This window comes from Pteropus alecto, unplaced genomic scaffold (assembly GCF_000325575.1).
Source record: "Pteropus alecto unplaced genomic scaffold, ASM32557v1 scaffold8, whole genome shotgun sequence".
Classification (NCBI taxonomy): Eukaryota; Metazoa; Chordata; class Mammalia; order Chiroptera; family Pteropodidae; genus Pteropus; species Pteropus alecto.
In genome coordinates, this window is record NW_006494609.1 from 1,811,713 (window position 1) to 1,835,337 (window position 23,625).

Here is a 23,625-nt window from a genome sequence, read left to right on the forward strand (position 1 = left end):
AATTATTGATAGTTTTTTAACTTTTTATTTTGACATAATTTCAAATTTCAAAAAAATTAGAATACTACAAAGAATTCTCAAATATCTTTCACCCAGATTCCCCAAATCTTAACATTTTACCAATTTGCTTTATCCTCTTCTCTTTTTCTCCATAGTTTTTCTTCTGAAATGTTTTGCTAGCCAGTTGCAGATGTGGTTTTCTTTAACCTCTAAATGTGTGTTTTCTAAAAACAAGGACATTCTTTTAACAACAGTATAATGATCAAAACCAAGAAATTAATATTGATATGGTATTAGATAATCTACTGAATTGGTATTGCTTTTTTTTAAGCATTATTAAAGTGTAATTGACATAAAATTCAGTCACTGAAAATGTACAATTCAGTGATTTTTTTTAGTAAATGTATGGAGTTGTGCAACTGTTATTCCAAAAGGATCCCTTTTTCCTGTTTGCACGTCACCCCCAACTCCAATCACTACTAATCTTTCTCTATAGATAATGTTGCTTTTTTAATAATTGGAAATGGTAAAACAGCAAAGTGGAAATCTCAGAAAAAGATCAGCTCCCTTTTTGGAAACTCAAAACACTTAAGCATTTTCATACATCTGAAAAGCTTTCCTGTGAAAGGCTCTTTTTGTTAATCAAGCATTTCCCATTTGGACATGGAACACTTTTTCCTAGGAATAGTTTCTAAAGACTCGGTTCTTGGAAATTCAGTTTGAGAAATGATGTTTTGAAGGGCTTTGCTTAGGCCGGGGCATCTATGTCAGTCCCTTTTACCCCGGGGTTCCTTAACCTTTTTGGCACCATGGACTGGTACTCTCCTATGAGAATCTCATGCCTGATCTGAGATAGAGGTGGTGATGCTAACGCTTGGGAGTGGCTGCAAATACATGTGAAACTTTGCTTGCTAGCGCATTGCTCACCTCCTGCTGTGCAGCCCAGTTCTTAATAGGCCCAGGGGTTGGGGACCCCTGTTCTAGGCTGTAAGGAGAGCAGGAAACAGTGCATGCTACACTAATAGTCATTTATATTCAGTGTAGAGTAAATGGACTGCTTTATAACTATATAATAATATAAAATTCGCTCTTTCATAGCTAATAAAAATCTTAGGAAGGAATCTGACATGTAATCAGAACTATATAGATTTATTGAGTGAATGAATAAGTTGTATATGAGTGTTTGCTGAGGAGAATCCATCGGTTGATTTACCTCTTAAAATTTCAGAAATTTGGCACACAGTGTCCTGTTAGGGTTAGCCTGTAAATCCATTCTTGGTACAGTATTTTGTTTCTATCGCAATAAATCTGCAATGGAAGAATGCTTATACGAATTAGAAGTGTTTGGGGGGGGGACTAAATTTATTGAGATACAATTTATATGCAATAAAATGCTCCTATTTTAATTTCAGTGGACTTTGACAAATGCATAAACTTGTATGACCATTGCCACACTAGAGATAGCATGAGAGCTTCCATCATAGGTTCTTGTTTTTGTTACTTTGGGACATAAAGTGTCATACTTAGAAGGTAAAAATGCTTTGAACCTTCTAAAAGTAAAGCACTACTAAATTATTTCAATGATAATAAAAAAAATAAACACTGCACCTCTTTTTCTTAAACCCCACACACACTCCCTCAGCAATTGGTTACCTTCATAGTATATCCAGACTCTAACAAAACTTGTTAACACTTTACTACTACCTGTTTCAGGCCACCTTTTCTTGTGCGGATTATTGCTGTAGTCTTTTGCTTCTACCTTTGTTCTCCAGTCTTAACAGTGGCCAGTAACACTATTAAAATGTAAGTCAAATAAAAAGCCTTCAGATGTTTCCCATCTTATTTAGAGTAAAAACCAAAAATTTTACAGTGGCCTGTAAAGCCCTGTACTCTCTGAACTCCCTCCCCAAGTGATACTCAGCATTTATCTCTGACTTTTCTCATACTCTGCTCTAGCTGTTGGCCTTGTTCTTCTTCCCCAAACAAACATTCCATACCCATCTCAAGTTCTTTATGTTTGCTGTTTCCTTTGCTTGGGAGGCCATTGCCCCCAGGTATGAATAGGGCTTCCTACCTCATCCTTTTTCAAGTCTTTGTTCAAATATTTCTTTCTTAGTGAGGTCTGACCACGGTATTTAAATAAATGCACTCCCTAGCTCTCTTCCCAATCTCATTCTGCAAAGTACCAACTTGGAATATCTGTATAATTTTTTATAAGAGAATTTTACAATTTATCAACTGTAAGTACAATCTAATAAGCTTTGTTATGGTTTTAAAGTTTATTCTTAATCATTTTCACATATGTCAAAATACATAAAACTGTTGAAATAAGTGGTCGATACTCTCATTTTAGGATGTTTAGAGTGAACACTAATCTTTATCAGAGATCACCAGAAATATTTGTTTTCTGGATTTCCATAGAATCATTACCTTATTAAAATAACCTTCCCCTTTAAAGTTCAGCCTATGAATAAGCAAGTTTTGAACGATTGAAAGTAAAAGGGAAATATTTCATAGAAAAATTAGATGTGAATGGAATGAGCATATTGGCATAAACTAAAATTAAACATAATCTGGTTAACTCTTTACAGAATGACATATATTTAAAAACTATGAAATAGTGATTGTTTAAACATCAAGAATATAGAGGGTTTAAAAAATACTTATATCTAATACTTGGGAGAAAGTGATTCTAAAGATGAATTCGTGGCCTAATCTTTGTAACCATTATGAGGATAGGCACTGGGTCATCCATTACTAGCATGGGAGCTTCTTAATAAATTTGGTTAATGAGGTCCTCAGAATTCATTTGTTTACTGATTCATTCATTTATTCAACAGGTATTAATACCAACTGCCCTCCTAAGAAAGTGCTGAGATAGAGTATTATAATACAAGAGCTTCTGTAAGTAGGACAGTAGCCCTCTCTGTTTTAAAAGGAGATAGACTTCTGCCCCCTTCCTTAAAGAGTATTTGTTTTTATTTTTGACCATAAAGTATTGCAAAAGAATTATTTAAAAATATTACACATTTACAATCTTAAATTGGTTGCATTTTGCGTTTCTAATGTATGCTAATACCTACTTATTTTTTTAAAGCATTTCCAGTACCCTATTTGCTAAGTATATGAACTCATCCTAGGAATTTACTTTACCTGTAAAACTTTCTAAATATTTTAAATATTATTGTGTTTTCTGAAATCGAAGTTTAGATTTTATAGAATATTTTACTGCCCTAAGTCAGAAGAACAGCTGTGAGCATGAAGAACATGCTTTTCTAAGACTATTTTAAAGTAATATCTAATAAACAGGTAAAAAGAAATTAACCTCATATGTGATTAGGGGAATGCAAACTGAAAGTTTTTTTTTACCTCTCAGATTGTTATAATTAAACACTGATTTATTCTAGCAATGGTGGAGATATGAGCAAAGGTCATACTCATATACTGATGGTTGGAATATAAATTTGTACACTAGTTTTGGAGGATGGTTTAGAGGTAAAGTGTGGATATACACAGTACTAATCTGTATTATACAATTACTTGCACAGGTGCATAGAGTTGCATGTCCAGTTTGTCCAAAAGCATTTGTAAGAGGTAAAATGTGGAGCCAACCATTAATGTTGGTTGAATAATTATTGTATGTCTGTATTATAATATTTAACTGCCTTATAAAGAATGGAATAGAACTTTAAGAACTGACAAAGATGTTAATGATAAGGAGGGAGAAATGCACATAACAATATAGTATGATTATATTGTTTGCAGAAAAACACAAATGATTATATATTAGTTTGTGTATAGAGAGATATTTAGAAGAATGCAACGATATATACCAAACTGTTGGGATTAGGGGGCGAGGAAGTGGAAGACATGCACTTTTTATCTTCTCTCTTCTGAAGGGTGAGTAAAACAATATATAAAACAAAAAAGAAAATAGTAGAGACATCTTTTAAAAGCTTATAACAACTCTAAACTCCTTCAGTTATAGAGTATAGGTGGGGGGATTTTTTTCCTAGTGTCCAGCAAAAATATCCTGTTGATCAAATCACTGCTTATGTGATCAGGCCACTTATTTTGGCTGCTTTTTAAATGGTGCGTAGAATCCACCAGGGACATCCTACCATTGTTTTTTCTACTTTTCCAATAAATGTGGACCACAGAATATGTTGAGGAAAATATACAATTGGGGGGGAGGAAAAGTCTTAGATACTTAACATTTGTTTAACAAAGTGAAAAATAATTTTCTTTTAAGTAGTAATATCACAAACCAGGGGAAACAGTTCAGTTTGTTCTTGTGTTTTTAAATCTGTCAAATGCTAGCATCTGATTCTTGAATTTCATTCATTTATTGAATTTCATTCAAGAATGGTTAAGGGGTTTGCTTTTAATTTTAAGAAAAATTATGACTTTTTTCATTGTCTCAAATTTATGTTCTCTTTATATTTGAATGGTTACTATATGTAACCTAATGTGAGAAGATTTCCCCCCTCAGGTTTATAGTTCACTGAGACAGTCATTGGTATTTGAGGAAATGGCCAACATTGAATCAAAAAATACTGTGTAACTTCGTTAGTTTTCCGAAAGGTGCTGATATGTATTAAAAAATGAATACATCAGAACACTTTTTAAAAATAAGCGTTAGATACCTTCCTGGATTCTGAGTTTGGTTTAAAACGATCGTTGATGTTTGGTATTTAATTTTTGGATATTAACTGAACCTCAAAATTTTTTTCTTCCTTTATATGTATTCCCATATGATTGTAGGAGTCTATCCTGAACTTAGATCGTGTACATTTTGGGAACTTATTTTAGAAAAGATCTAAGTTTTAAAAATTCTCAATGGACAGACAGAGAAAAGAGGGTCTTTGCCAACTCCTTTGGGTAAGAAAACTTTAGAATTTTGCAGATACTCTAAAAATGAAGGCAAACAAACCAGGCATATCAAATTGTAAAGTTTTCAAATAAAATGATTTGTTGTTTCTTTTTTTAGACTGCTGCAGTAAGAATGTCTTTCCCCCCTCATTTGAATCGCCCTCCCATGGGAATCCCAGCACTCCCACCAGGGATCCCACCCCCACAGTTTCCTGGCTTTCCTCCACCTGTACCTCCAGGTAAGTTTGTTAATATTGTTGTTTAATCTCATACTTTAGTCTTTACAGTATTAATTTTAGGAAGATGATATATGTGACTGTGTTAGTAGCAAAGGTGCCTGCTAGCATCTATCTGGAAATGTGATGTTTCATTTTCCTATGGCAGTAGTTTTTATATCTGGCTGAATATCAAAATCATTTGGGAAGTTTTTTAAATTTTTTATTTTTAAAAACTAGGTAATGTATTATAAGGTTAAAAAATCAAAGATATATAGTGAAAGTTTCTTATCACAGTCCCATGTAACTGTTGTTACCATCTCCTTACTGAAAGAGGGAAGAAAAGCCAGGATTTTTTATTTATCTTTCTTATTTATCTTTCCAGATATTTTCTGATGCATATTATAAGCCTCTATAAGTCTATAGTTTTTATCCATTAGTTTTCAATATTTTTTAATTTAACATATATACTAACATATATTGTTCCATGTCTTACTTTTTTTTGATATTTGACAGTATATAAGGTTTTCCAAATCACTGTATAAAGCTTCTTTTCTCCAAAGTTCTGTGAGATAAAAAATAAAATTTCAGGCCCTACCTCACCCCACTGAATCAGATCCTCAGAAATTGGGGCTCAAGAATCTTTAGTTTTTCAAGTTCACAGGTGATTCCTAGGCACCCATTTAACCATAGTTAAGAGAACCTACATTTGAGAACCATTATCTTAATCTGTAATTAATGTTGCTTGGCTTGAGAGAAAGTTTTCCTTTGGTTTATGGATGATAGTTCAGGTATTTTTATATTTTAATTGAGTTGATAACATTTCATATAAAATCATTTTCCTTTCCAAAAGATAGTATCTAAGAGCTCTTTTTAATTTATGTGTTAGAAATATTTCAACATAGAATTCATGTAATTCAAGTTGGAATCATTAAATGATCTTGTAAATCATCCAGAAATATTTAAGGAAAGTTACATCAGGGACCAGTTTATAACTATTGGATTATTTATTTGAAATTGCAATGTTTTATTAAAGAGCTCGACTGTTACAAAATCAAAAATACTTCGCATTTGGCTCACATGATAGGTTGTTAATTCATATGTACATTACAGAGGCTCAGCTTTGGTGACCTCCTAGACCAAGTACATAGCAGTATTGGAGTAGATGTGATAAGCAACAAGATAAACATGACAGTTTTTCTGGAATGTCATTTAAAACTTCAAGAATTTTGGTGAATCATAGATTTAAAAAATCAGAACAATTACTTACATATATCATATAGTAGAATACAATACTTGGGCAAGTTTTTAATACACTTACGTCTATAGCAGGATGTTTTTATTTGTTGTAGATAATCATGGATGTGTATTTGTTAACTGCCTGCTGTGGTGTGGTATGAAAGTTTAAATGCTATCAGTTTATTATCCCATGTAACAGTTATTTACATGCTCTCTAATGGACTATAAAGGAATTTCCACTGAAAAGGGGGTTAAGAAAATAATGTTAACAGAAAACTGAATAAAGTTAGTTGTCAACCATCAAACAGATTAACCTAAGGACAGTGTCCTGAGCATTTTCATTTGGGCATCAGTTTTTTTGGGGGGTGTCCAAATATCTTGATTTTCATAAATTTATAGTCTCATGATTATGAGATCTATTTTTTGATAGCCCTTACTAGTAACCATGATACTTTTTAAAAAGCACTTATGTTACAGGGAAGAATAGTTTATTCTCTACAGGTGACAATAAAAATCAGTGCCTTAATTTTAGTAGATTGGTTTTATAGACAGGATTTTAAATCCTTTGAATTTTAAAAGAATACTGTAAATGTAACATTTTCTGATGAGCACTATAGCAGATTTTAAATAGAAGTAAAAGATAAATGGGACATGTTTCTCTTAAGGCTACTCTCTGCATAGTTTTTAAGATGAATCAACAAACCTCAAAACCAGATTTTCAGTATTTCTCTTTGCCTGTTTGGTCAGTGCCGTACTTTTGGCATTTGTTTAGAGTGGTAATGCTGTTAAACAATTCTGATTCCTTTTCTAACAGCACACAGTATTGTTTCTGTTTAGGGAAGTATACATGGGTGATAAATCAGATTTTACTTGCAGCTCATTCACTACCTGAATTCTGTGTGCAGCATCAATACTTTAAAAGGTAAAACATGAAACACTATGCTAAACCAGTATAATAATTCAAGAGTACAATACCCATCTAGTAAATGCAATTAATTGAACTCTAAGTGAGATGATGTATGTGGCAATCACATATACTAAGTTAGAAAAGAAATTTTAAAAATAAGCATAATTTTTCCTTAAAAAATAATGCATGCATGTAGAAAAACGGAGTTTTTTCCCCTCACAGTTACTGAGAGTCCCTTTCCCCAAAGATAGTTTTTCTTGTCAGTTTCTAGTAAACTCTCCAGAGCTATGGTGTGCATATCCCAGTGTGTTGGCTCATTTGTGCTTTCCCCATGTCTGCTTTTGAAAAACTCAGCTAGTAATAACACTGTTCACTTTGTGCACTTTGCTTTTTTTCACTTTAGCATGCGTAGATCTTTATAACGAATAGCAATATATTTTTAAATGTGAATTCTACATTGCATGTTGAGGTAAGAAACAAACTTTTAGTAAGTATTAAAAAGGGGAAAAAAGTTTTCAGTGTCTTTTTCTGAATGTTTAATAGAAAGTTTGTTTACCTATGGATGAGGAGCATTTGTTTTTGCAAAGTTAAAAATTTAGCTATGAACTGATTAATTATAGTAGTTTTGAGCATGCATTGTATTTTAAGTGCTCCACATAAATGATCTCAGATAATATCACAGGCATTCTGAATTGAAAAAACTGAGTTGATGTTAAAGAGCTTGCCCAAGGTTACATAACTGAAAGTGATAGAACTAAGAATTAAACCTAAGTTTGATTCTGAGGCCTATTTTTTTTTATTTTGTACAATCTTGTAGGTTTATTGATAGCAATCTCGATTTTTTGTTTTTTAGAAAACAAGTTATTTTAAATAAATTTTTTGGAAAATAATAGCATTAAATGTTTAAGAATTAATTTCCAGTCTTGGATAGTAATCTTAAACTGATGCTAAATTTAAACTGAAGAGCAATTTCAGAACTAATTGAGATGTATTTAGATGCATTTTTAAATTTATATTGGAAAAGTAGACAGATCTTTCACTGACTCTGCCCTCAATGCAAAAATTCTTTTCATCCTCAAACAGTAAGAATTCTGCATTAGTTATGTGCACAAGTACTCTCAGTACATCAGGTATTGATTAGTAAATAGTGTAGTTGAAAACAAAAATGCAGATGTCAGTAGGAGCCCATTGACAGATCCTAAATCCTCAGAGCAGCAGATACTTGTCTTAGAGGGGTTTTTTTGACAGTGACTGAGATTACTGATCTTATTTTTTGCATGATTTTTATTTTTATTAAAGACCTGGAATAACAAGATTCTTCCTAGGTTTCTGGATTAATTTCTCATTTGATACTTAAAAAACTTTCAAAGGATTTGTTTTTACTTTTAAAGGATTCATTAATACTATTGTTCACACATAAGTGAATCTGTATTTTTGAAAGTAGCTGGTTTTGAGAATTGTATTGAATCAGATGAACGTGAATCAATATCTATACAGAATTTTATACTGCTTAATGCAAAAGCATATTGTGGTAGCCTTTTTGCTTTGAGAATAGTTTGTTGTATGTAAGCTTACATAGATTGACCGGATATCACATTGCTCTTGAAAACAAGGCATTCATTAATGTTTCATTAGTCTTACATTTCCATTTAAATTAACTGTGAGTGAGGGTTCTTGAATGTATGACGTGTAGTTGATATAGATACAGTCATATATAATTGTATGCTTACAACTCATGCTTTTTTTCTTAGGAACCCCAATGATTCCTGTACCAATGAGCATTATGGCTCCTGCTCCAACTGTAAGTATAATTTTAAGGAGGAATTAGGAGATATAGTAGTAGTACTGCTTTTAAAGCTAAAAAAATTTATAACTTAGATAAATTATTTTAAGTGTTTAATAGAATAATAGGAAGCAAGCATCCATTTATATCATAATGATTTATTGATTAAGTAACATTTTCATTCAGCCATACATATGTGCAGTCCCTAAAATATGTTCCCTAAATAGTTTTATGGTGTTTCTCTTAATCTCTGGACTCTTCATTATTGTTATTTTAGATTTAATTAATTTATTTAATTTATTTTGTTATTTTAGATTTAATTTATTTTTTCCCCTAGCAGAAATTTAAATTTTGAAATGTAATTTATATTGAATATATTTCTACTCTTTCTTCCTATCTACCTAATTTTTAGCCTCTTCCAAGCTATTTTTTTTTTTCTGTTCCTTAGTATAACTTCAAGCTTTGTGAAATTATACTGAAGCCTTTTCTCTGCTGAAGTATTTCATTATTCAGTCTTGGATTTTGAATCTTAATTCTCCACATTTATTAAAGTTTGTATTTCTTTGAGTTTATTGGTAGAATGTCAGATTTCATTTAGAATTCAACTGTGAGGGAGGGTACATCTCAATACTTACAACTTTTTTCCTACCTGTGGGTTTTGAAAAGGGAGGGGAGTGATTTTATTCACATTAAAAGGAAGATGCGTGGGCAAACAGGAATCTGCTGTGAAGCACACCACTAAGAAGATATGGTTCTGTAGACCAAGGTGGGAGTCAGCTTTTTTTGCATTAGACACCCATTGTTCGGCTATTTTGGAAAAGTTCCACGTGGCAGGTACTCTTATCCTCTTGCATTTTAGCCTAGGAAAAGGTAGCATTTAGAGTTTGGAGCAGCTCCCTCAGTTTACTGCTACTTAATCAGTGCCTACTGTGGGTATTTTGCTAAATTCAATTCCAGATAAAATGATGAGTAAGACTGTTCCTTCCTCTGAGAAGTTGAAAGTTACAAAAGGAAAATAAGATAGAAATATGAGTAACTGATAAACTGATAAAAGGTAAAATTTAAGTGGGGGGAATATTTGAAAATTGTGCAAGAGGATTAGGGATAATGGAAATTCGCCTTTATACTAGTACAGAGTAGAGTTGTGAAGAAACTTCTGGATATATTTGATAGTTTTAAACAATTTATTGATGTCCTAAACATTTAAAAATTGTATTAAATGTAAAAAAGTTTCTAAGTTATTTTTATTTGCTTTTCCAAGTTTTTAAAAGATAGGTAATCTAGTAGTGGAAGTTTGTCACTAATGAAAAATCCTGTGTGCCTTAGGAGCTTTTGATTAAGTATATAGACCTTTTATTAATGATGTGCTATATTTTTACTACCCTTAACATTAATGTTTTTAGCCTAATGTTACCGTATTCACTTCCTCATAATAACTACTATATCTTATTAAACGTAATAGGAAATTTAACTGCCAGATCCAATTTTATTGCCTTTCTTCATTCTAGGTCTTAGTACCCACTGTGTCCATGGTTGGAAAGCATTTGGGAGCAAGAAAAGATCATCCAGGCCTAAAGACTAAAGAAAATGATGAAAATTGTGGTCCCACTACTACGGTTTTTGTTGGCAACATTTCTGAGAAAGCCTCAGACATGCTTATAAGACAGCTCCTTGCTGTAAGTAAAACTTTTTTATTTAAAGTTTTTAAATTATAAATTTAAAACTTAGGAAAAGCAGAAAGAGGATTCTGATTATTTTCTCCATTTTATTTTGAAAAATTTCAAATAGTACAATGAGCACCCTTGAACACATTTTGCTACATTTACTTTATACACACATGCTGCATACTTTTTTCCTGAATAATTTGAGAGTAAATCGTGGCATGACATTTCACCTTTAAATACTTCTTGTGTCTCCTAAAGACCAAAGACATTCACCTACGTGATCACTAAATCATTGTTATACTTAAGAAATTTAAAGATGATATAATATTGTTAACTAATATGCCTATAATTCTTATTTAATTTTTCCAATACTTTACAAAATAGCTGTTTTTGTTTTGGATCTATGATCCAGTCAAGGATTATATGTTGCATTTAATTGTCACACCTCTAGAAAGTTTCTTTAATGGAACAGTTCTCAGCCTTTTTGTTGGTGTGCTTGTTTTGTTTTTGTCTTTCATTGATATTTTTGAAGAGTCCCAGAATGTCTCTCCAATTTGAATTTGAGTGATTGTTTGCTTATAGTTATATTCAGAGTAAGCATTTTTTGCAAGAATACTTCATGGGTGATGTAATGTTCTCAGTGCTGCATAGCAAAAGGCACATGATGTCTCCGTCCTTGTGGTGGTGGTTAGTTACTCCTTGGTTTAGGTGGTGGGATCTCTCCATTGTGAGATCTTTCTCCCTTTGTCATTAATAATTAATAATTAATCTTTTTCCCCAGCAACCTTTAAACAATGATCGACTGATTCCTTTTTAAAGTTTTTATTCTGAGCATAAGTTCTTTCATTCTTTTGACTTGAAGTCATTGATTTTTTTTTTTTGGTCTTAGTTTTGTAAATTTTATCTTGGTGATATATACACATTATTAAGTGAAGGAATGCTGATTTTATAATGAAAAATGACAGTGCCTGTTCGCACTCCCTTCATAATATCCACCATATCTCAGAGAGGTCATTTTTAAACTTTCCTTCTTGATTTTATAAGTAATGTACATTATTACCATTTCTGTTTTGTAAATTATGTGATCCTTACATTAAAAAATATTTGGAAAGTAAACATTCACAAAACCTAGCTTTGTCAGATCTTAATATTTTCTGATAATTAGCTTTAGATTTTTCCTCAAAGAAATAAAACATTACAGTTGAAGATCCCAGTTCCCAGTTCTTCCACAGAGGTAATCTACTCTCCTCAATGTGCACTTATCATTTCTGTGCATATTTTTTTCTTTAATTACATACTTATATTCATTAAAATTTATAATTTACAAGTTTTAATTCTGTATTCCTTCATAACTTGCTTTTTTCACCTAACATATATGTAGCTTTATTTACTTTTGATTGTTATATACCATTGCGTTGTAGAAATACACCATAAATTGTCAGTTTTCAACTGATGATCATGTGAATTATTTCCATTTTTTGATACTACGTTTTGCTTTAATATTACTGCTGGTAATACCATGTCTTCATAGGTGAACCTGAAAAAATCATGTATTCTCTTAGAAGTGGAATTTCTAAGTTAGGGTATGCTTACCTTCAGTTTTATAAGACAATACCAATTTTTTCCCAAAGTGGACATTGGGAGGCCGTTTTTAAACGTCTTTGTTGAGATATAATTTATACCATAAAATTCATCCTTTCATAATGTACAATTGAGTGGTTTTTAGTATATTCAGAAAGTGGTAAAAACACCACCACTAATTCTAGAGCATTTTCATCACCCCAAATAGAAACCCTGTAAACATTAACGGTCACCTCCCATTTTCTCTTCATCGTAGCTTCTGGCAACTATTTTTTCTTTTTCTTTGGGTTTTCCTGTTCTGGGCATTTTATGTAATGTTTTCAAGGTACATCTATATTATAGTTTGTATGGGTATTTCATTTCTTTAAATGGCCAAATATTCCATTTTGTTTATTCATTCATCAGTTGATAAGACAATTGGGTTGCTTGCATTTTTTGGTTATTATGAATAATGGTGCTGTGAATATTTGTGTACACGTTTTTGTGTGGACATGTGTATTTTTTTCAACCTGAAACATCCATTTTAAAAGCTGGTTCTTGATTTATACATGCAGCAAAGTGATTTGTTTTTAAGCTTTCTTTAGATTCCTGAATTTATCTCTTTTCATTTCTTTCACTTTTAAGGCTTCCTTTAAACATCTGGTGATCCTCGAGTGTCTGTTCATATTTAAAAGTTAGGAATTAAAAGACTTTCGTGTGCATAAGCTGAGTTTGTAAAATGTGGGGCATCGTTATAGGGAAAACTAGCCACCAGCCAGAGGTTTTAAATATTAGTAATCTTTTTTTTTTGAGGTTGGTTTCTCGAGAAAACTTCTCAGTTTCATGTATGGGTTGGGAGTGAAGGACTTGAGTTCAAGCATTTCTTATACCTTTACTTTCTCCCCTTGTTACCTACTCAACCCCATTTCCAGTGTACCCTTTTTTTGAACCTCTAGTCCAGATCCACTTAGCTTTGTAGAATCAATTAGCCAAATTCTTTTTCATAAGTATCTGCCTCTATAGACACTTGCAGTTACAGCTTTCTTTGCTCTATTGAATGAGTTATCATCCATTTGTTTTTTCACAATTTTGTAGAATTCCGTTGTTTCCTCATGCTATATTAGACCTTAAGAGTTTTTATCTTTCATAGTCTTTGATTATTATTTTAGTAGTTTCTCTAAAAGTAGATCTGAAAATTTCATTCTGGTCTTTGACAGGCAATCTTTAGTTATTATTTTCCACAGATAACTTTTTTAACCTTCTAGTTTTTTAATAATTAGAGATAATGTTTTAAAACTGGAAAGTAAGCAAGTTGTAATAAAGTCCCAGCTTTCAGACAACCTGCTCCATTAACATTTTGGAATGTTTCTGATCATTTTATGAAAATTCTTTTTCTTTACATAATTAAAATCTTACTATATATTTGCAGTTTTCATGCCTCATGTTGTTTTTCCATTCCGTATCAAGCATTTTCCCATGTCATTAAAAATCCTATATAATGTATACATGTATTTTAAAACATCTTTATAGACTTCTTATTTACTTGAATTTACTATAGTTTTAGCTATTGGGCATTTGGGGTTTTCATATATTTTTAATATATACATAATGCTGTAAAATGCAATTTTCTGCAAATAATCAGTATGAATTTATATTTTAAAAAATTGTTACATATTTCTGTCATATAATGGCTTTGTGGGAATTGAGAGAATTTTCAGAAATTTATTTGTGGTATGATTTTTTTGTTTGTTTCTTTTTTTCCTAGTGGGAACATAACTGCTCTTATTTGCATTATAAGTTATTTTGTTAAGTAGTAACAATTTTTTTTTTCCTTTTTAAGAAATGTGGCTTGGTTTTAAGCTGGAAGAGAGTACAAGGTGCATCTGGAAAACTTCAAGGTAGGATACTCTATTTATTGAAATCATTTTAGCCTGCATAAATCACATTCTTTAAACACTTTATTATGTAAAAATACACACATATATATAATATTTATATATATAATATGTATATATATAAATACATATATATATAAAATTAAAATAGCATTGTTAACTCCCATGTACTCATCACCTGGCTTTAACATTTATCAACTCATGGCCAGTTGTGCTTAACCTGTACCCTACCCATTTCTTCCTTTTATTATTTTTAAGCACCAGATTATTTTGTCTATAAATATTTTAGTATGCGTCTCTAAAAGATAAGAGCTTTAAAAAAAATCCATACTATTATAAGACCTAAAATAATTAACTATTTTTCTTAATGTTATTAAGTCATTACTGAGATGTCCAACATTGGGTCAGTATTCAGTCAACATTCAGATGTCCAGTTGCCTCAAATGTCAACGTTTATAGTTTGTTTGATTTAGGATCCATATAAGATGCACACATTGCAATCAGTTGACCTATTTTTTAAATCTCAATATTTTAATTTTTTCTTTTCTCTGGCAATTATATGTTGAAACTGGGTCATTTGCCTTGTATTTCTTTAGTCTGGATTTGCTAGTTGCAGCTCCAGTAATATAATATGCCGTGTACCTCTACCCTCTGTATTTTATGTAAATTGGTTGTTGTATCTTGAGACTTTATCAGATTGGAGTTTATTATTTTTGTTGATGCTTTTATTTGTTAAAAAAAAATCTCTAAAGGTAGCTTTCTTTCATAAAGACACATGTTGGGCTATCTTTTTTTTATGGTAGCAGCTGTTGATTGTCAACGCCTAGGTTGATTCATTCATTTGGAGGTTGCAAAAGAGTCTGTTTTGATGAGTTCTATCATTCTGTCATTGGAGAATAAATATTCTTTACTTATTAGAGTACTTCTATAAGGATAAACTTTCCCCTCCATCTACTATTTGGTTAATAAGAGTTATAATTTATATTTTAAAAAAAACAAGATAAATGCTTTGGTTTTCATTTCATTTTTCAAAAGAATGAACTTGTGTCTTTAACATCCTCTAGCAATGACCTTTTTTTTTTTTTAAGAATCATTTTGAACTTACAGATTGAGTGAAGCATGTTCAATTTGTTATATTTAATATGGATTAATTGCTATTGTTATCGCTAGTGAAGCTTAAGCTGTCATAAGTTAGTTGCCTCTGCAAGTTGGATTTTCTGGTGTACGTTAATTCAAATTCAGGACTAAAAGGTTTTTATTTAACTTTTTCTGTCACATACCTATATTTACATTCTCCTACACTGGGAATCCTGAGTTTCAAGGACCCCTGAGATGATAGACTATTAAAAAATTACTGGCTTGCTTCACCGCACATTTCATATACATTTTAAGACAAGTAGCACCAACACTATCATCAACAATATGATTATTGAAAAAAAAATTTTTTTTTATTGATAGATCTTTTTGTCCTTAGGATATATCACAATAAAAATGTATGGTCAAATTTACTATTTTAAAATCACTTAGAATAGTTTCTCTTCGTGTGAAGCTGTCATTAACTGTATACATAGTTGTATTAATTTAATTTTACTTTCAATGTTTAGATTACACTTTAAATTTAATTTTGTTTAATATCTCTGTTTTAAAGTCCTGGTAATAATAGTGAGACTATTTATAAAAATGAAACAGGTTTAGAAAAATTAGATGGGTAACTAGGATATAAGATAATTACTTTTATAATTTAATGTCTCAGAAAAGTGTTTTATTTACATTCGTGCAGCTTGTTCTCACTTATTTCTAGCTGTTAGGAAGTCTGGATAGATGAATTCATGTAGTAAAACAGACTCAATCATGAAATTTGCTGATTTTACTAATTATTATATCAGCACTTATTTAGAAGTTTGCCTGACTTGAATTTTTTTCCTTTCCTCTGTTTTTGTCTTCTCTTTTTTGTCTTCTCTCTGTAAAAGTGAAATTCTTATCAAAAGTAATCGAAGGAAAGGGAAGAGTGACAACATGAATAATACTTTGTACAGTATTATAACGTTTGATCTCCTAATTTTTCATAAACATTTTTCTTTTTCATAATTGTATTGATATTTCACTTAATTCTTTACATCTATTGCTAGCCTTCGGATTCTGTGAGTATAAGGAGCCTGAATCTACCCTCCGTGCACTCAGGTTATTGCATGACCTACAGATTGGAGAGAAAAAGCTACTTGTTAAAGTTGATGCAAAGACAAAGGCACAACTGGATGAATGGAAAGCAAAGAAGAAAGCTTCTAATGGGGTATGTTTTTCTTACTTCCTATCTTTTCTTTGGGTTTTTAATAATATTTTAACTGTTTCCTCTGCGTTTAGTTTCCTCTCATCTGACTTACAGTACTACCTATATTTCTAAAACATAAGTATAATTATGTAAACACCGTGGCTCATACATTCTTGATGGTTTTGAGTTTCTTACAGTTTAAAGCCCATATTCTTAGCATGGCTTTCAGGGCTTGCTCCAGTCTACCTTTCTAGCATCCCCCATCAGTTCTCCTCCATTCAGTCATGTATCCATACAAACTTCCTTTGTGCTCTGCTGACATCTCATGTCCTTGTTGCCTATCCAAGCTCCCTGTTGAAATTCTATATATATAGTTAGTAAAATTAAAATGTTACTTGATTCATATAGCCTTTGTCAGTCCTACCCCTTGGTTCCTCTCCAGCAGAATTAAATCCTCTTTTCTATATCAAGCAGGTTTTTACTGCTGTTATGTCAGTCTGCTTTGTAGTATATATTGTTTATGTCTCTCTGTCTCTCACAGCCCTTTCTACTGTTTCATTCATTCTCATATCCTCCCACCAATCTCTGATCGCAAGATAGGAGAGTAAGTTCACAGACTGTGTCTCTTCATCTTGTACCTCCATAGAACCTAGGTTAATGTCTTGCCCGTAGCAAGAATAGAATGAACATTTATTGAATAAGAGTTGTAATTTACATTGCTCTCCAGATAATCTTACTGTTCTTACTTAGCTATATAAGGAAATAATATAATTTCTCTGGGGCGCAAATTGTATCTATCAGCAGTGTTGCCTGTCACATTACTAAAACCTTAAGAAAAACAACTGCAACAAGACTTCGCAGATTTTCTTTGCTATAATAACTGAATTCTTATTTTAAAAAAAGCATGGATTCGATATCTTCAGTGTTTTTGTATAATTTCCTGGGACTCATTGTTTTACTGTGTTTAATCATTAACTCGTGAGATGTTTTAATTTCAAGCATTTGCAGATGGTATACTCTGAACACGTTATGTAAATAAGGAAATGTATAATTGTGACTGATTTTATTTTTAATTATTAGCTAGAGGGACCAAAATTTAAATGTTTATATCTTTCTTTAAAAATGGAATTGTAGCCACCTCTAATAAAAACAACAATTGTTTCAGACAAAATGAAATTTAAAAAAATTAAAAGACATGACTGCTAGGTATTGTTGGCATGCTGCCCAGATGCTTGAAGTCACAAGACAAACATGACATATTTTCCTGGAATGTTAATTTTCCTCAACAATATTGGTAAAAAGAAAAAGTTAAGCAACTATTGGATTTAAAAAGTGTTTCAAATAAGTGTATTGTGGAGTAGATTGAAGAATTGTCATTTTATTATAGATAAAATATGAGATTGTTTTTTTCTCCTTTATTTTGATTCTTTGGAGAAATTTAGAGGACTTAAGGTGGATATAAGATTGAGACATTGAGAAACTTCTATGTTATTTATTTAGGCATTTTCCTGACTTCCAGGCAGAAGGGAAAACACAATAAGTTCTGTAGTTCTTTTTGACTGAAAAGAAACACGAGCTTATCTAGAGAGTGAGATATTTTTCCTGACTTAGGATTTTAAGAGGAATTATGTGTCTTGTCTAATGGCTTGATTGAAAGTTTCATATAGATATTGTAGAATTTGTGGAAACAACTTTTGACCTTTAGTAAAAATTTTTCATTAGGGGTAGCAGTGCTGACCAGTCCATGTCCTGTTACTTTCTGGCTGTTCAACAGTAGAGGTAGAGCTACTTGTTAAATTCTGACAAGTATTGGAAGTACAGGTAATCTTTGGAAAGAGCCACTTACATTACATTTTAATTTATGACAGATGGCTGTAGGGAGGAACATTTTCACATCTTTGCCTGGAAATTAGTCTGGCTAAATCTGCACTTTCTCAAAAAAAGGGGGGCGGAGGAGCTCTGTATATGATTAAGTTTCCAGAGAAGTTCTTGTTTTGGATTCTAGAAGTCAATGCCCAAGAGGGAGCCTAGAAGAGCTGTTTTTCAGCTTTACAACCAGTGGCTTTACTTTTGAAGCTTTTTAATTCCTCTGAAAAGAACCAACTAGGTGGACCACACAAACATCTCAGATTTTCAGTTGATTTCTGTAATCCTGTTCTTCACCTTTTACTGCTCAGTATTATTGAATGTGCTTTCAGTTTATTAAGTGGAAGAAGAGACTGGAAATCGGAAAATTGTTTATGGTTGAGGACCCAGAGATAGAGCAAGTTGAAACTAAAAATAACTTTTCATTCCATGACATATCTGTTTATTTTTGTTTTTCTTACAGTAACCATCAGTTAAGAGATTTGGACTGATTTTTCCTTCTAAACGTACATTTTCTTTAGAGATCAGAGGGCAATAGTCATTTGCAAGATAGTGTGAATTAGTTCATTCCAAATGCTGTATTTCTAATTTAGGTAAGACCAGCTCTGCTAATTTTGAAATTTTAATTTAGGCTGGTGGTAGTAAGAAATTTAGGGGCTATAAGTATTTTTTGATGAGTAGGCCTATGTTTTTATTATTTATGCCTACAGCACCTGGTCTTCCTAGGTGGTCTCCCATCTAAGTACTAACCAGGCCTGACCCTGCTTAGCTTCCAAGATCAGACATCAAGCTTGTTCAGGGCGGCATGGCCATAGACCATGGACCATGGCTCCACTGGGGCGCGAACCCAGGACCTTCTGCGTGTAAAACAGACAGGCTAACCACTACATTATGGAACCATGTCCTCCCTTTGTATTTATTAACCCTACTTTATCCTTATGCTTAGAAGAGCATGGAGATGGAGGGAGTTCATGGAAAGGAATTTAGAATGTAAGAGGGAAAAGCTAAAGACGGCCTGGATACTCTCCACAGTAAAGAATTTAGGTCTCAGCAGCTGAGGATTTGGGCTGAAATAGCCATGTGCGTGTGTCTCAGCACCTACAGTTTCAATGACAAGTTACTGGAGTGTTCATTCTTTAATTTAAAATGAATACAGAAAAAGAGTTTTACTGAAGGTATTTTAGTGAAAGCTTCATAAAGACCTTATTGTGATATATTATTAAAGTAAGAAAGCACCTCACCACAATTATAGTTTACAACATTTTTGGTGAATTTAACAATTTAATTACAGTCCTTGGGTAAAGCATCTTGTCTTTATCTAAGATGCCAAGTAGAAAGTTGGCTACAAGAAGACTGGATGAAGAAGCAGATTTGAGAAAGTAAGGAACTCTTAGAGTGGTTAGTTTTATAATACCACAGTGACCTAAATGGAATTATCTCTGCCATAACCTGTTAGCTTTTTTTGTTAAATGCTTTAGGGCAAAGTTATTCCTTTTTCAATTTTGAATTTTTTGCCTTCTAGCATAGAATCTTGCACACAGTAGGCACTTAATTTGTTGAGCATAGTTATTTAAGAAATAGATGATGTTGAATAAGTATTCGTTGGAGATAGCTTTCAGAATGCTGGTGGTGAAGAAATCACTCCTAGCTTATATACCACAAGGCATGAAACTCACCTTTAATAGAGTTGTGACCAGGAGCCCACATTTGTGCAGAAGAGCATTGTTCATGTTTGTATATCTAAAAATGTGTATGGTATACTTTTACCAATTAAATTGATAAATACTTTGGGGTATGCATGTGTATATAGTTTTAAGTTAGAAGTTTTTGTACACATAGACCTTTATGTTTATCTTGTTGCTTCTTTGTCATACTCTTCCACCTTTATAAGTTTTAAGAAGAGGGGAGTCGAGAGTAACTGGAAATTATCCAATGTTTTTAGGTCATTCTCTAAATTTTTGCTTTGAACTGGGCTAATTCCTTTACTAGGGGACTTGCAATAAAACTTAGAAACAAGAAAAATAGCACATTAGAAGCTAGTAATTTTCCCCCCACATTAACGCAGATAGCAATTGACTTTTTAAAAATAATGAAGTCTTATAGTCAGGAGCTTATTTGTGAGAAACATAAAATGAATTTTGTATTTTTATATTTTATAAAGTTACACATGCAAGTCATGAGAAAGACTTGAGCAGGGCTTTGAGTTGATTCCTTCTTAGTGTATATGATTCCTATAAATAATATTCCCACATATAGAGATAGGAAGCAGAAGGGGGAAAAGCCATCATTTCAGCCCCTGACCTATCTCATGCTTGCATTTTGTTGTATGAAGCTATCTAGTGTTTTTTTGTTTGTTCACCCTACATGTGCTTTTGTTTCAAATAGTGATAGCATAGTGTACATAAAACTGGATTTTGCTTTTTTTCACTTAAAGTTTCAACTTTTGAAGAAGTTAATTACTTAGTAAAAGTCTTTTTGTTCAAGTATTGAGCAAGACAATCTGAAGAATTGTGAAAGCTTGCCAGATGTTTTGTGCAGTGTACTAGTCCTGTGATTTAATCTTTCTGTAGTTGGTTAGGGGTCAGACTTAGTTATTAAGGGAAGAAAGGAAAAGAAAATGATGAAATACCGGTATTTAAGGAAAGAAAGAATAAAACAAGTCTAGTTTTATAAAGTTAAGAACAAAATCAAATCTGTGTTTAAAAGGACTACAGTGCTGTTTTGGAGAAAACATGTTTGTTTTGTATATTAACTCGATTTAGAATGATTTTCTTGTTTGATTTACCCCCCCTCCCACTCCTGAATTTGCCTTGTTATTATTATTATTTTTTAAGAATGCCAGGCCAGAAACTGTCACTAATGATGATGAAGAAGCCTTAGATGAAGAAACTAAGAGAAGAGATCAAATGATCAAAGGGGCCATTGAAGTTTTAATACGAGAATACTCCAGCGAGCTCAATGCCCCTTCACAAGAATCTGACTCTCATCCCAGGAAGAAGAAAAAGGAAAAGAAGGAGGACGTATGTGTTACTGATTTCTGACAAGAGTCATTTCTACAGTTTACTTTTTTAGTGTCACTTTTGTGCTTTTTACATTTCAACTTTTGATGGGAAAGCAGAATGACTAGCATTTATAACAATATGTTAAGCCTAACTTGACCACGTTTTACCGATTAACTTCCTAAGTTTTTTACCAAAACATTCCTGTTTCTGTGTTTGAAATGCACTGGCATGGAAGCTTGTGCTTATCTGTGGATTCAAATTAAGAAAAAAAAATTTGAGTGATGAAGTGTAGGAACTCATATGAAGGGGTAAAGTAAGATATTTTTATCTTTGCTTTTGTTTTTGTTAGGCAAAACAATGCCAACCCCTTCATAGCCGTACTACCTAATTATCCTTGTTCTGTCTCTGCTTCAAGCAGGATGCCGGTCTCATTCATTGAGGATATAAACTATGTCTCATTCCCCTCTATGGACAATAATGCTGTTCAAATTTGGAACTGGAGGACTGTGAAAGAGCAGTACTAGATGAAACACTTCTTGGTGTATTATATTATCACCACTCTTTGTCAGGCCAAGCTAGTTGAACAGGGAGTCCACGTTAAAAGAAAATGTTTGGTTTTCTTATACTCGAAATTATGACGAGTGTTCTTTAAAAGTATTGGAAGTATGTTATGTGCATGGATTGCATATACCATAAAGTACTCTGGAACGTGATTTAATAACAGAACATGAGATTTAACTGGCAGATACAGTTCAAACTATTTTGGATTTCATTGCCTTAGTAGGTCATCTTCAATTTTCTTTGTGGCCAAATACATTTCTGTTATTACTTGGCTCGTTCTTCTTCACATGGTCATAAAAACCTGTCTGGTGAAATGCTGATAGTTGGGAATGGTAATTGGTAGAGTTAGGCAGGTACAGAGTAATTGAGGCCTGTAGAGTGTTCTTTCTCTGCCATTAATGGTAAAGGAGAAAATAACTAGACATTTGGTTGATATGGGCTAGGAGGAGAAGATCAAAGAAATCCTGCTCTATGGCAGGAATTATTGGTACATTTTCTTGGTATGATTGTTTCCTCCATCTTTGAGGGAGAGCATCAAGGGAACAGTCTCATTAGTATGAGACCCCTCCTTATTCCATTGCTTGCAGGTATTAGAAGGAGAGGAGGTGGTGGATTAATGGGAAGAGTTAGAGAGAGTAAAATCTTTTTTTTTTTTTTAGTTAAGTAATTTGAAATCAAAAGTCACAGAAATCTTGCATTACTTATAGTATATAGAGCATTGTTTTGCAGAATATGAACTCTTGTGCTTTTTTTCTTAAAGTCTTTGTGGATTTTTCCGCAGATTTTCCGCAGATTTCCGGTGGCACCACTGATCCCTTATCCGCTCATCACTAAGGTTTGTTTACATTGTAGGCTTTGACAATAATTATGTTTACTGCTAATTGCCAAGATTTGTGATTTCTGTCTGATTTTTCACTAACTTAGATCATTAAATTTGTTATTATATAAGATCTTTTCATTTATTTATGTCTTTATTTTGTAAGATCTGTACAGAATACCTAACCTTTTTTATTAGATTAATCTTTATGCATTCTCTCCTGTCCCCCTTGTCTTTTAGGAGGATATAAATGCTATAGAAATGGAAGAAGACAAAAGAGACCTGATATCCCGAGAAATCAGCAAATTCAGAGACACACACAAGGTAGTATTCTTGTTTTTTTCACTTGATACCAATCTAGACTTTTTACAGAATCCAAAGCAAACAGACAAAAAAAAAATCACCTTACATTAGAATATAATTTTAAATGCTTTCTTTAGGTTTAATTGATATTTAGATAGAAACAAACAGAAGATCAATACCGTAGAAGGCCAATACCATATTAAAGTGGTCCTTGACATATTGTACTTAGTTTTTTTCAATTACTGACTACTCTACAGTCATCTCACTTTAATATGAATGAGAGCTAATTTTATTTTTAGATTTCAACATAAACATCAAGGTCAGATTTAAACTAGATTCAAGGGGGCAGAATAACATACACTGTATGTAGTGTATTTCGGGGGCAGTTATTTAACTTAATCTTAGGAAAACCTTTAGAGCTGAGATTAAAATTTAAGATTTATATTTGTATAGATTTAAGTTGAGAGGGGGAGATTTTAAAAAGTAGGTCAGTGGTTACCAGACGTACCAAATTTTAGATGCATGGAAGAACTGTAAATGCCCATAAAGCTAATCTATTCATTGACCCCCACCATTATGATAGAGATCATATGGTGACTAATGCAAGATGAAACACTCAGCTTGGAAAGTAACAAGGAATAGGATGTAAGTATGAGCTTCTGTTTTTTATTA

At 32.4% G+C, this 23,625-nt stretch overlaps 1 protein-coding gene and 1 pseudogene across 1 annotated transcript in view; one reads left to right on the forward strand and one right to left on the reverse strand.

Moving 5' to 3' along the window:
* The window catches only part of RBM25 (RNA binding motif protein 25), a 42,933-nt gene that overhangs the window by 2,597 nt on the left and 16,711 nt on the right, over nucleotides 1–23,625 (forward strand). Inside the window, 9 exon segments of the mRNA XM_025042039.1 lie at nucleotides 4,765–4,881; nucleotides 4,991–5,111; nucleotides 8,985–9,034; nucleotides 10,525–10,692; nucleotides 14,081–14,138; nucleotides 16,265–16,425; nucleotides 21,105–21,290; nucleotides 22,615–22,668; nucleotides 22,891–22,974. Coding sequence (XP_024897807.1) covers nucleotides 4,840–4,881; nucleotides 4,991–5,111; nucleotides 8,985–9,034; nucleotides 10,525–10,692; nucleotides 14,081–14,138; nucleotides 16,265–16,425; nucleotides 21,105–21,290; nucleotides 22,615–22,668; nucleotides 22,891–22,974 — 924 coding nt within the window. The 5' untranslated portion in view covers nucleotides 4,765–4,839.
* Nucleotides 18,972–19,087, reverse strand: LOC112473868 (annotated as a pseudogene).